The following is a 12879-nucleotide window of genomic DNA, read 5'->3' as shown; positions in this document are numbered from 1 at the left end:
GATGCAGATAACTCCTCTTAAACACACTCCCAAACAGCATGCTGTAAGTGGAGCGAGGGCCGCAGACAGCAGCGCTCTAACCTAAACACTCCTGAGTGAGGCTTTTACATGTCCGAAGTAAAAACAAACCTCTGTCAGAGGCCTTTGAGGGTTTCAAAAACACACACGTACTCATGCGAACACTTTAAAAGGCACTTTCACGAGAGATTACAAATGGATGAGTCACAGGATGGTGGACCGTACTGACACCGGCGGCCCTCGTTGGTACCTCATCACCGGGATCGAAGTGAGAGAGAGCAAAGTGAGAGAAAAGGCTAGAGAGATGCCATTGCATTAGTGCATATTTGCAAAGCAAGGAGAATGACCATAAAAGGACACAATTCTCCTCAAAAGCTGCTTACTATAAACACATCACTCTCTGAAATCGAGCGTAGACTCCTCCTGCTTGCTTCTGCTGCAGGTTTGTTAAAAGAAAACAGAATTAAAGACTTGGCTTCCTTTCAGTTCATCAGTGCAAAATGTCAAATTAATTGGCCACACCTTACAGGAAGTTGAATTTTACTGACAGGAAGAAGAATTCACTGAATTGTGATTCAAAGAAATTCAACACAGGTAATGTATTCTGGGAAATGTAGTGTTCTTCCACCCTGGCCCAGAAAAGTAAATTTATTAAATATGATAATTAAAGGGACACTCCACCCATTTGCATTAAGCTTTGCATTGTTAGAAACCCAGTCATACTATTGAATGGTCGTGCAACACTCTCTCATTTTCCCCTTAGACGGGAGAAATCCGTTATTTACCTCTTACACTTCCTCCTACAATGACGCAAAAATCGTCATTTTGCGTCATTGTAGGAGGAAGTGTAAGAGGGGGGGATTTCTGTTGAGACTACAAGCACTAGTTCCTCATCTTTCCCAGGGGGCGGGACCCGCTCACGCTACAGACCTATTACAGATCAGTGGGTGGGACTTTACTCTCTGAAACTGAAAGCAATATCCTCCATCTTGTTTGAAGCTAAGCTAACAGGCACTGTGGAGACAGATGTAAAGTAATGACAATAGCGGAGGAGAGTGCTCAATATGATATAGAAGAAGAGGATTTCGGAAGTCTGATGCTTGAATCAGGTGTTTGTGGCTACCTTTACAAGCCGCATTATAGCGAAGAGCAGCCGAGGCAGAAGACCTGCCTGCCGCGGACGAGGAGCCCGGACTGGCTCGAGTTAGGGCAGACTGGTGGCGCCGGTGATCTCACTATGCAACTACGAACCGCCACGAACACAAAGATAGAGTCCGCGGCAAAGAATTTCAACGATGACAATTTCTCCTGGACGAAATCTCTGAATCAGACGAGGACACGGACGTTTGTGTTGTGAACTATCCCAGTTTCGCACCGCATATGTTCTGACTGAACATCCAGGTACCATGCAATAATTCACCTTTTCGAAAGAAATACAAACGAGGAGTAATGCACTAATGAGTTCGCCAACTAACTAGACATTTTGTGTGAAATGAATTTCAAGCTCTGGTAGTAGCTAGCCTTGTAGACGGAAGAGTGATTTCTCTTATAGGCAGATATGCGCTTTCTGGATTAGTGGGAGTGGCTTGCGGAGCTGTGCAATGTGGTGCATTGTGGGAGTTGTTGTCTTTCATACAAATGCGTCCTGAAGTTATTTTTTGTCTTTCCTCGGTCACGAAGGCACCAAATTCAAAATTTATTTTACATTTCGACTACATATATGACCCACTTTAAATAAAAAACAATGTTCAAATGGGTGGAATGCCCCTTTAAATTTACAGTTAAATACAAATCTGCCTGTCTCTAAACTCTATATATATATATATAAAATTATGACTAATTTTTAAACTTTTTTTTTTTTTAAGTTTATATATATATATATATATATATATATATATATATTTATTTATTTATTTATTTATTTTTATATACACACACACACAGACATACATACATACATACATACATACATATACATACATACATACATATATATATATATATATATATATATATTATATAGCATCCTGTTTCCTTCCTCAATTCAAATTCAGATCAAATTCAGGAATTTAATTGTGTTGTGGTGTTTTTCGATACGTTAGTGGTCTGATAACACGTGTTTGAAGAAAAATGTCTTGTTTTTGTATTTGAAGGGGAAAAAAAATAACACAAAGGAGGAGGCAGAAAGCAAATGACGGCTAAATCACCTATGTTTTCAGGTTAGCTTTGCTCAAGTTCTGTTAGTACAGCATTAAACAAGCCTCTAAGGTTACTGTCCAGCTCTCCAAATTTTTAGAATATCATTGTTTAAATTCTCATCCATTTGCATTCCAGGGATCTCACTCATTTGCTCGCTGATCTGCATCCAAAATGTGTCTCCAGTCCCAGACAATTCACTCCACTCAACGTATGAGACTTCCTGACCTCCAAAATGAAATACCACCAAGTTCCAAGGAACGGATGAAAACAGAGAAGAAAAAAAGAAAGAGCTAGGGAAAAATAAATACCCAAAGGTCAGGGCTAAAATTGATGAGTGGGCCTCAACAGGGGGAAAATGCAGCTTTGTGCTTCCACCCAGTCCAAACCCAAGTGCAACAAACCCCCCAAAACCCAAGCGGTCACAGAATGAGAGCAGGCCCAGAACAAAGAGCCTGCAAATCAGAGGCTACAGGACCCACCTGTCTCCCAGGTTGTTTTAATCACATCTGTAACTACCATAGTAGGACGTGTTAATGACAAACATGTGCTCTGTAAAATGTTGGGCAATCAGAGGTTTCTCTTTCCCTATGGTCAGGAGGGCTATTACCCCAGACCCCCAAAGGCTCAGGCATGGGCTTTGATAGTTTCCCCGACGCAGAGATCTTTGGCTGACCTTCATGAGGGCCAATAAAGAAAATTCCACATAAGGATTTGCAGTTTAGGACCAAAATGGCCAAACATCATAAAAATGACCAATAACACACTAGGAATACTTTACGCTTTTCGGTCTCGTTACAGTACGCAGCATTTTATTGCGATGCTGAAAAGGCAGCTGCCATGCTCAGGGTTTTCAGTCAGTCAGGGCGAAATGAAATTCACCTTGCTTGAGCACATTAAATGTCGGCAGGTAATTGCTTTTAAGGTTTGATTTTCAGGACTGTGGAAGAGAACAAACACAAATGCCATAACCATGCAAAAATAAGGAAGGCAAGCTAGGAGCAAAACATGAAAAGATCCCTGGCAAGGCTCTGACAAATGAATAGAGTAAACCAGTGTAAATTAAGAGATGCATCGAGGTGGAGGCAGGCGAGACAGAAAAGAATGAGGCTGATTTGCGTAATCTGCTCAATGAAATTGACTTTTAAATATAATATTCAATTTGTGTGTGTCTTGTTTCGGATAATAATAACAAAATAATATGCCTGGGACATAAAAGCAAACATCAAAATGGCAAGAGCCCAGCTTAAATAGTGGAACGCAATTCTATGAAGCTTTTCCAAGGTACCAACACTCTATTTGACGGCCTTCACTAACAAGGGCATATCGAATTAGTTCTGCTACGGCCTTTCAGGTTTTATAATAATAACAAGGCGAAGCTTTGAATCTCGACAAGATAGGAGCTTTGAAATATACAAGTACATAAAGTGCAAAAAAACAAGAAGAGGCCTTCATGAAATGTCAGCGGCATACCGAATGTTTTGGACAGTTTTTGAATGCCATCTGTCATGGCGGAATGTCATTAACGTATACAGGACACGGTCTAAATGTAATCATTCACGGCAATGAGTGAAACAGCAGCTTATTGTTTAAATAAGAGTGACGCTAAGTTTAAAAATTTAATAAAGCTTCCATTTTTCAAAACAAACTAGGCCTATATATTTCTAATGAATGTGTTCATGAGTCATGACCCTAGAAGGTCTTGCAGGACCGGGGTAGTTGTTTCGGTTACACTTTATTTCGATATAAGTAACTTTGCAACTACATGTCAACAAACTGTCATTCATTTCCAACTACATGTCAACAAACTCTCATTAGAGTATTAGTAGACTGTTAGGTTAGGGTTAGTACAATAAGTTTACATGTACTTGCAAAGCTACTTATAGTCAATAGCATGTCAGATTGGGTCCATCAAAATAGAGTGTTTGCAGATATTAAGCAGACAGTCTACAAATACTCTAATCACTGGTAGTTGACATACAGATGCAAAGGACTATCGAAATAAAGAGTAACCATTGTTTCTAGCGTTATTGCTTGCCAGAGACATTAAGTTCTCCCTGAGTGGGACGTAAACACAGGCGTTCGTACTATAGCAGCAAAAAAATCAATGCATCTCTCCGCCAGGCCTCATTAAGGCTAATAGATTACCTCCGCTGTAATGATGGACCTGTTGCTAGGCCGTTACCAATGAAACACAGGTGCAGCGCACCGCGAGACCGGCTAGCGCTGCAATCAGAGTGTTTACACCAACTTGTCGGCGAAAGAGCGGGCGCATTCTCTGCGCGACAGCTTGGGCACAGACGAGAAAAACAGCCGGAGATAGAGCAGAGACCAGACCTGAAATCACTCTCATTTCTCCCATCAAACAAAGACAGAATTATACAAAAGGGTGAGACAGGCTAGTCAAACAAAAAGAGGACAAATGAAAGGGGAGGAAGCACGGTCGTAAAATCCAGGAAGGTAGTGACAGATATTAAAACAGCACGGCGACCCTGGAAGGTAATACGGCAAGATTAGTGTGAGAGGAAAGCAAGGTTCGAGGGAGCCAGTGCGTTTAATTCGCCAGCCTGTAAGACACTAGTGTTGGCGAGAGCCAGCCGTGCAACACAAAAGCACTGTGTTCCATCAGAAACCTAACACGGTGGTTTCTTTTTCAATGCAGACAGATAGCAATCTCTCGCTTTCTGTCTCTACCACTCAGCATTTCACTTAGATATGCATATTCGTGTCTTTTATGGTCGGGACATGTAAAGGATGTGTAAAACAACATATTCGAACAACTAGTTGGTGGGTTTCCTGAACAACTAGTCAATTAGTCTGTCTTAAGGAAGCCCTGAATGACTAAAATGGTTTCAGGTTCACCTGATCCTGATCATAAGGCACATACTTGTGCTAGATGGAAAGCAAAAAAAGGTGCATAACACTGGAAATCGTGACATGTTTTTCAGACTTATACTCCACGTCACATTTCTATCAGTACGGCTAAAAAACACAAAACAAAATTTAAACGTGTCTCCACTCCTGAGTCTATAACATTAAATATTTGCTATTCAAAATTAAAATTATGTTTACTGTCAATCTAAACCCTCATCCTCAAAGCAAAAATATCCCTCCTTGGATCTACAAGTCATTAAAAGTTTAGGTTCAGTGAGTTTTTTTGAGGGGGTGGGGGAATAAATTAATACTTTTATCTAGCAAGGATGCATTACATTTATCGGAAGTGACATTAAAGACATTTACAATGTTACAATGTTTACATAAATGCTGTACTTTTGAACTTTCAAAGAATCCTGAAAGAAATAACGTATCACAGTTGCCACAAAAAATATTCAGCAGCGAAACTGTTTTCAACATTGATAATAAAAAGAAATGTTTTTTTGGATCATGTGACACTGACTAGAGTAATGACTGATGAAAATGCAGCTTTGCCATTACAGAAATAAATGACATTTTAAAATATATTAAAATATATCATTTTTTAAATAATATCCCATTATTACTGACTATTTGTCACAATACTAAAAGATCATTTAAATTAACTGTGCATAATCAAATTATTTCATGATCTAATCCTCTGCCACTTTGTGACATAAGAACCTGCACATATTTACACTCCCAGCACTTAAAAAAAAAAAAAAAAAAAAGTGACTCCCATCCCATGCACTCTCATATTAAACAAAGATATGTTATACTCGCTCTGGCCAACAAATAATAGTCAAATTTATTGCCTCAGAGTCTGTTTCTTGTTCTTTATAGCTCTCCTGGACAGATAAACCAGTAAGGACTTAAACACAATTCATGCAGCTTGTTTAAAGCTTGGATACTTCTGGTCACTATCTGTTGCTCTGGAAGTGTAACTTTTCCGCCATCAGTCTTGCGCTCACTTAGACGAGAGGGGCATTTAATGTCAGATTCAAGCATGCCTCCACACTTGAGCCGTGAGGAAAAGGCAGGAAAAGTCATATTTCAGCTGAGATTTATGGGAGGAACTTCTCCACTTCGCCCGCTCTTTACGTCTCTCAGCAATTGAAATGAACAAACTGTTCTCCAAAGATGTGGTCGTGAGCGCTCAGGAAAGGGAATCGTTTTATCGCTCTTGATGACGGCAACAAATCAATTGGTTTGAGGCACAGGAACACACACTCACAGACGGATATGATGACAGGCGACTTGACATTTTCCACAACTTTACGAGACATTACGATCATAATCCAAACAAAAAAGAACTGTGTCTTGAATCTTTTCAAAAATTGTCTGTTTCTGTCACCCTCTCTCTCTTTCTCTTTCTCTCTCTCTCTCTCTCTCTCTCTCTCTCTCTTCTGTTTGTCTGACACGGAGATGAAATCCCATGCCTCTCCAAGGCTATCAACACACATATACCTTCAGAATACATTGATCAAAATCACTCATGCTTAATTTAAATATAATGGAGAGCCTCTCTTGGATAAGGGAGGCTTAATTATAGCTCTCTCCTGTGAACTGTTCGTACATTGACAGGCTTAATGCGAGGCTACTCTCACAAGCAATCTTCCCTGTCCAGGTTCTTGCCACCAATCATGCACACACTACAATTTGACTGCCTTAATATACGGCCCCTCACATCTGAGGGAATATGAAGAACAACTCCCTCCTCAGCCGCACGTCCACCTTTCTTTGTGTTGCTCTGATGGAACTTCAGATTGTTCCTGATATAACGTGACATCACGATGGAGCTTCGCAAGGTTCACGATTGTTTCATCACATTGACAAATGAATGGTTTATAATGCAAGGACAATATCAGAGAATGATGTGAATTGACAAATGTTCTATATATTGTAGGTATTAGCTTGTCAAGAGAATGCTGTACTGATTTAGAGGTACAACAGTACACTGCCCAAGACTAACTGAGAGTTTATCAATGTTTAGATACGGCCAACACGGTCTCTGTGTGTCACAATGACTGTGTTTAAAACCCAAGTTTGCTTCCAAGACCTATAAAACGAAATAAAAGAGAAGACCAGGCTAATACTTGTAAGTTGAGTAAGTTATGACATTTGTAAATAAATTTACTCCATCAAATGCCTTTTTTTTATTTTTACCCAAACTGAAAAACTGCACACACAGGGATATTATAGGCAGTGAATGATCTATCACGTCTTTAAAATACAACTAAATTAGTTATTTTAGTAGACAGGGTGTTAACAAACTTCAGACTGTCCACTTTAGATACCAGATTTTCAAATCTGATTTGAGCCTCAGATTAATTCTATTATCAATAGTGTACCAATGTATGAAGTCACTTTCAAACCAAGCTGCTTTCTGTTGATCAACGTGTGGATACGCATGTACAACTTGAACCCATTGTGAAATCTGCATGGGGAAAACTTTCAGCCTCATGCGAAATTCCCAATCGTGTACTGAAATTACCTTAAAGGCATAGTTCACTCAAAAATGAAAATTCTGTAATCATTAACTCACCCTCAAGTTGTTGTTGGACCCCACTGACTCCATAGTATTTTTTTCCATACTATGGAAATAAATGGGGTCCACCAACTGTTTGGCTACAAACATTCTTCAAAATATCTTCTTTTGTGTACAGCAGAAAAAAAAATATTCATATAGGTTTGGAACAACTTGAGGGTGAGTAAATGATGACATAATGTAATTTTAATTTTTTAGGCTCCCTTTAAGAAAGTATCATGGTTAAACAAGAACGGCAGTAAATAAAGAAATAAGAAATACTTAATTATTTACGTTTTATAAAACGGTTAGTTCAAGTCCTTGATTCTGATTAACATTTGTTTGTTCTCATGGATATTGTTCATTGAAGCTTATAGAGTAGAGTATTGTAAGAGAGTATTGTAGAGTGAGTATACCTGCATTTACAGTATATAGCATTTTCTTTTAGGTCAGTCCTATATGCGTAATAAAAAATCAGTTTCAATGTCTGCTGCGATATCTTGTCCTTTTAACAGTTAAGAGGTTTTCCCGTGCCCTGACACGCTAGTCACTTGCAAGTTGCGCCTTGCTTCTCCGTGTTCACAACAAGTTTCAGTCCTTTCAATATAAAAGTTTTCTCTACTGACAGACTCACTAGACACGGTGTTTCCATTACAGATTTGCACAAAACTTTTGCGATTTTTTCTAAATGTCGACAAAAAACTATTGCGAAATAACGGCGTTTCCATTAACTGATGTTATGCGACTAAAACTTCATTTCTCCTCTCGCGATAAGTAAAATCATTCCAAAAACCATTGTAACGGACGTTGGTAGGTTTATGTACTATATCCCAGTCAGTGCACTAGCCATTAATATTAATCGAAGGAGATGTGTTTTCCAAGCATTAATGGTAAGGAACGACCCTTATTATACTTGTGAGCGGCACATATGAGGTGTTTATGGGTGTTTCTCCCTCATATCTGCTTCGAGGTCTTGATTGTGGCATTTATTTGAGGTTTAGAATCCATTATTCCTGTAATTCTTTTGTCTTATGAATTTAATAAAGAGCTCTGTCTCGTATTCTGTCCAAACATACCGCGTCATCTACGTCAGGTGACCTGTAAATGCGCAAAAACTGTTTCCATTGCAGTTTTGCGAAATATTTCTTTTTCGAATTGCCTGAAAAACCACCGTTGCGATAAATGGGAGTTTTTGCGAAATTGACGTGTTTCCATTGGGTGTATTTTCAATTCGCAATTTCAATTTGCGCAATTTGAAGGGTAATGGAAACGCCTTCTCATTAAGAGAAGCCAATTTCACGTCAATTTCGCAAAAACTCCCATTTATCGCCAAAAAGTTTTTACGCTCGCATGAGGTGGTTTTTCAGGCAATTCGAAAAAGGAATATTTCGCAAAACTGCAATGGAAACCGTTTTTGCGCATTTACAGTCACCTGACTTAGAAGGCGCGGTGTGTTTGGACAGAATACGAGACAGAGTTCTTTATTAAAGTCATAAAAGACAAAAGAATGACAGAAATACTGGATTCTAAACCTCAAAGAAATGCTCCAACCAAGACCTCGGAGCAGAAATGAGTGAGAAAAACCCAGAAACACCTCATATGTGCCGCTCATAAGGGTCTTTCCTTGCCATTAATGCTTGGATAACACGCCTACGTTTCCTTCCATTAATAATGATAATGTCTAGTGAGGTACGTGGGTGTGATATATATAAACCTACCAACGTCCGTTGCCATGATTTTTGGAATGACTTATCGCGAGAGGAAAAAAATGACGTTTTAGTCGCATAACATCGGTTAATGGAAACGCCGTCATTTCGCAATAGTTTTTTATCGATATTTAGAAAAAATGCGCAAATCTGTAATGGAAACGCGCCTAGAGTCTTTGCCGCCATCTAAGGGCGAAATAATGTAACTTCTGCTGCTGTTCACAGTCAGGGATTATTGTTTTCCAGCGGAAGGAAGGCTTTTAGTGATTTTACTTCATGAAAGTTGCATTGATGCATATTTTTGGGCTTTAATATTTGTATTGTGTGGTAACCGTTTTATAAAAGCATACTAGTGTAGCGCCTAACAACCGTTCAGCCGTGACTTATTTACGATAAAGCACAGCCTCTCGTACCTTATGGCTTACATATAGCACTGTAGCCTTGGTCGGCCTATAATATGTTACCACCTAAATCAATGGAAGTCATTTGTACTATATGGATAGCTATTCATTCATCACATCATGGTCAAACAAATTGATAGTAATTTGCAAATTCCTTCAATCCTATCTGGAGGTCCAGCCATGGTTTGACTCCAACCTGACCCATTCTACCACCACAATTTCCTGTCTCTATGATTACTGAAAAAAGTGATAAGTGATTTAAAAAAAAAAAACACATTGAAAAATGCATCCCACTGAATCTCAATAACATTTATTCTTTTTACTTGAAAAAATAATATGTGAAAACACCCTAGACTTCTGTCAAACATTTAACGATACATGAAGAATAATTTGCACACGGTGTCTATTAATGCAAGCTAAAGTGTTATTTCAGTTGTACACACTGACAAATGAAAATCCAACAGAATAAATACACACTTTTCATGAGCGCAAAAAAAAATCCCTAAATCATCAGCAGTGTATATTTCACAGTGAATAACGACTATGCCGGTGGTCATAATAATCTATAACAGTGTGTTCATCCTTCATCATTCACCTCATCAGTATCAGTTCAGATTTACACACACTCTCACCACTTGTTTGTCTTCATCCTACACACAGAAGTGTTTGCGCTCATGTTGTTTTGTCTGTCACACCAACATTTTCTATTTCTGTCATTTTTTGTTTTGTTTTCGTTTCAAACTTAAACAATCTTACACGATTTTCGGTTGGCTTGTCCGCAAAAGGTTTGAAGTGATAGTGAAGACAAAAAAAAAAAAAACGCATTACCGTAAATTCATTACAGCGGTCCGGCAGTATTTATAAACACAGCGAGATGTTGTTTAAAATATTTGACTTAACAGATTACAGATATAAACTTTTTACAGCGGGAAACGAGTGGCGAAATATGCTGTGTTTACACGGGTGGAGGAAAGGTACACACGCGTCTCCTCGGAGCCTTGAGTGGCACGTTAAAAAATGAAATAAACATTCGATAAAATAAACAAGGGCTGCTTGTGTATGCTTACGTGACAAAGGGCCTTTACCTTCTCTCGGGTGGGAGCGATGGGGGTCGAGGAAGGTGTGCGAGAAAGACCTGGACACATAACCTGCTGTTTCCCGCCCTCGGGTGCTGTTAAAGAACCAGTACAGGATGAGTTTCAAAGCTGTTTTGAGTCTGGAGAGAGAAGGAGGGTGGGAGAAAGAAAGGTATATTGTTACAACACTAATAAGAAATGCCTGAAGGCCACTAAAGGGCCTTTTGGCCCTGGAACTAAAGGGTGCATACAAAAGCACTTCTTCAGGGGAAAAGAATGGAGGATCACGAATCACGTTCAATTAAAGAGGGGTTATAGTTAGGATGGAGAGAGAGGGGGAGGATTGCAGGTACATGCCTAAGCTCAACTATTTTGTTTGTGTTTGTCTGGCAAGTTTGTTGTTTCTGGTCTCTAGAGGAGAGCGCTGTAGAGCCGTTGCTTTGGGCAAAAGGACTTCCTGATCACCACTTCCGCACATAATGGCTGCCTCTATCCTAACAATGACAGTCCATGCCAGGGCCACCTGCTGAGCAGCAGCATACGACCACAAATCTAATGTCAGACAATTATAACAGCCCCTAATCAAAAGCAACAGGTTGCAATCACTATAAACGCAAGTAGACATTTCATGCAAACCACGTATCATAGCTGGCAAATGCAGAGCGTGGTTTTCCTTGACAAAAAGACAAGTGCATCAGCTTTAGATTCTGATCGTACTTTTAAAGGCACACTGCAGTGAGCTAGATCGATATTAGGCATGGTAAACACGGTACTTGCGGTAAATCAAGAAAACGAGATTAAAACAAAAAGACTAACTGTGTTGAGCTATCTAACAATGATTAGTTTTCTGTCAATGACTGTATCCAAACAATTGCTCACCTGTCTAATAAACACATAATATATTAAAGCGTCTTTGGTGTTTCCATGGTTTCGGAAATTGAGGGTAACGTGGGTATGATGTTATTAATATGCGACGCACGGACACATTCCGTGTCCTGGTTAAAACTGCTTATTTCTCTGGATTTAAACATTCTTAGAAACATTTGGGATAACGTAAGTACAAAGACCAACAAAATATATAACATTGTTCTAGTGGTTTTTGGTTATTTTGATGCAAAAATCTTACATAGTGTACCTTTAAGCCAACAAACCAACAAGTGTAAATTCTAGGATGTTAAAATAATAATATCCCAGGTTTTTATGTAAAGGCACCTAAGTCATGTATTTGTAAGGTTGATTCCCCCTAAAAGTGCAAAATTGTGGTAAAAACATGCAACCGACATGGCGAAAACTGATACAGCAACATTTACTTGAGCAATGGCATTAATGTGGGGTAGTAATAACTGTTTGTCTGACCAATATGAAATGAGAAAAGTATTTGGGGAACCTGTTTAAATATGTTTTGCAGTTTCGTTTCGTGACGCTAGTCACTTCTTTCAACAGAATTGTTTGATTTACCTTATATGCATGCATAATAAAATTAAATACAATCTGAGGGTCCTACATTAATATTTTATTGGGCAGCATTACTGGTTCAATAGCATAAGTCATAGCTTCGACAAACAGCCTGGAAAATGACCAGGACATACTGATCACAGAGTAAAAGCCCCAGTGGAAGACTGATGATATGTGGGGCTGGAAAAAGAATAGGAGGGAAAACAGACAGGTTGTGCTATGAAAGCACACCCAGCTTTTCACTGTTTAATGTCTCCCTGACATTTCTGCTGCAAGCAATGTCCCCAATCCGTTCGTTTTTTTTCCCCCTTCTCCTCCTGCCAGCCCAATGGGGACATACTCAACAGATAAGAGAGAAAGAGAGAGACTCATAAGAGAACTAGAACGAGGCAAGAAGTGTCTATAACTCAAGCAAGGTTAGATGACCCAGACAAAGTCAGAGGTCAGAGTTCAGCAGGGGGGCAGGGAAACATGTAGCTATAGCTGTGGCTGGATTAGATTTCACTGCAGCCTGGATTCTTTCTTTCATTCTTTGAAGGTTACAGTTGGCTGTTTGTAAAGTGCCTTTGAGTGCAGCTTGATGTGTA

General features: G+C 39.3%; 1 protein-coding gene across 6 annotated transcripts in view; it reads right to left on the bottom strand.

The window, feature by feature from the left end:
• The window catches only part of foxp4 (forkhead box P4), a 298841-nt gene that overhangs the window by 278300 nt on the left and 7662 nt on the right, over window positions 1-12879 (bottom strand). For all 6 annotated transcript variants that reach the window (XM_079857685.1, XM_079857691.1, XM_079857692.1 and 3 more), the window contains exon 2: window positions 10847-10932. In XM_079857685.1, coding sequence (XP_079713811.1) covers window positions 10847-10932 — 86 coding nt within the window. The remainder of the gene's footprint in view (window positions 1-10846; window positions 10933-12879) is intronic.

This window comes from Squalius cephalus (genome assembly GCF_949319135.1).
Source record: "Squalius cephalus genome assembly, chromosome: 22".
Taxonomy (NCBI): domain Eukaryota; kingdom Metazoa; phylum Chordata; class Actinopteri; order Cypriniformes; family Leuciscidae; genus Squalius; species Squalius cephalus.
The sequence above is the reverse complement of the archived record's forward strand: the minus strand, read 5'-3'. Positions and strand labels throughout refer to the sequence as shown.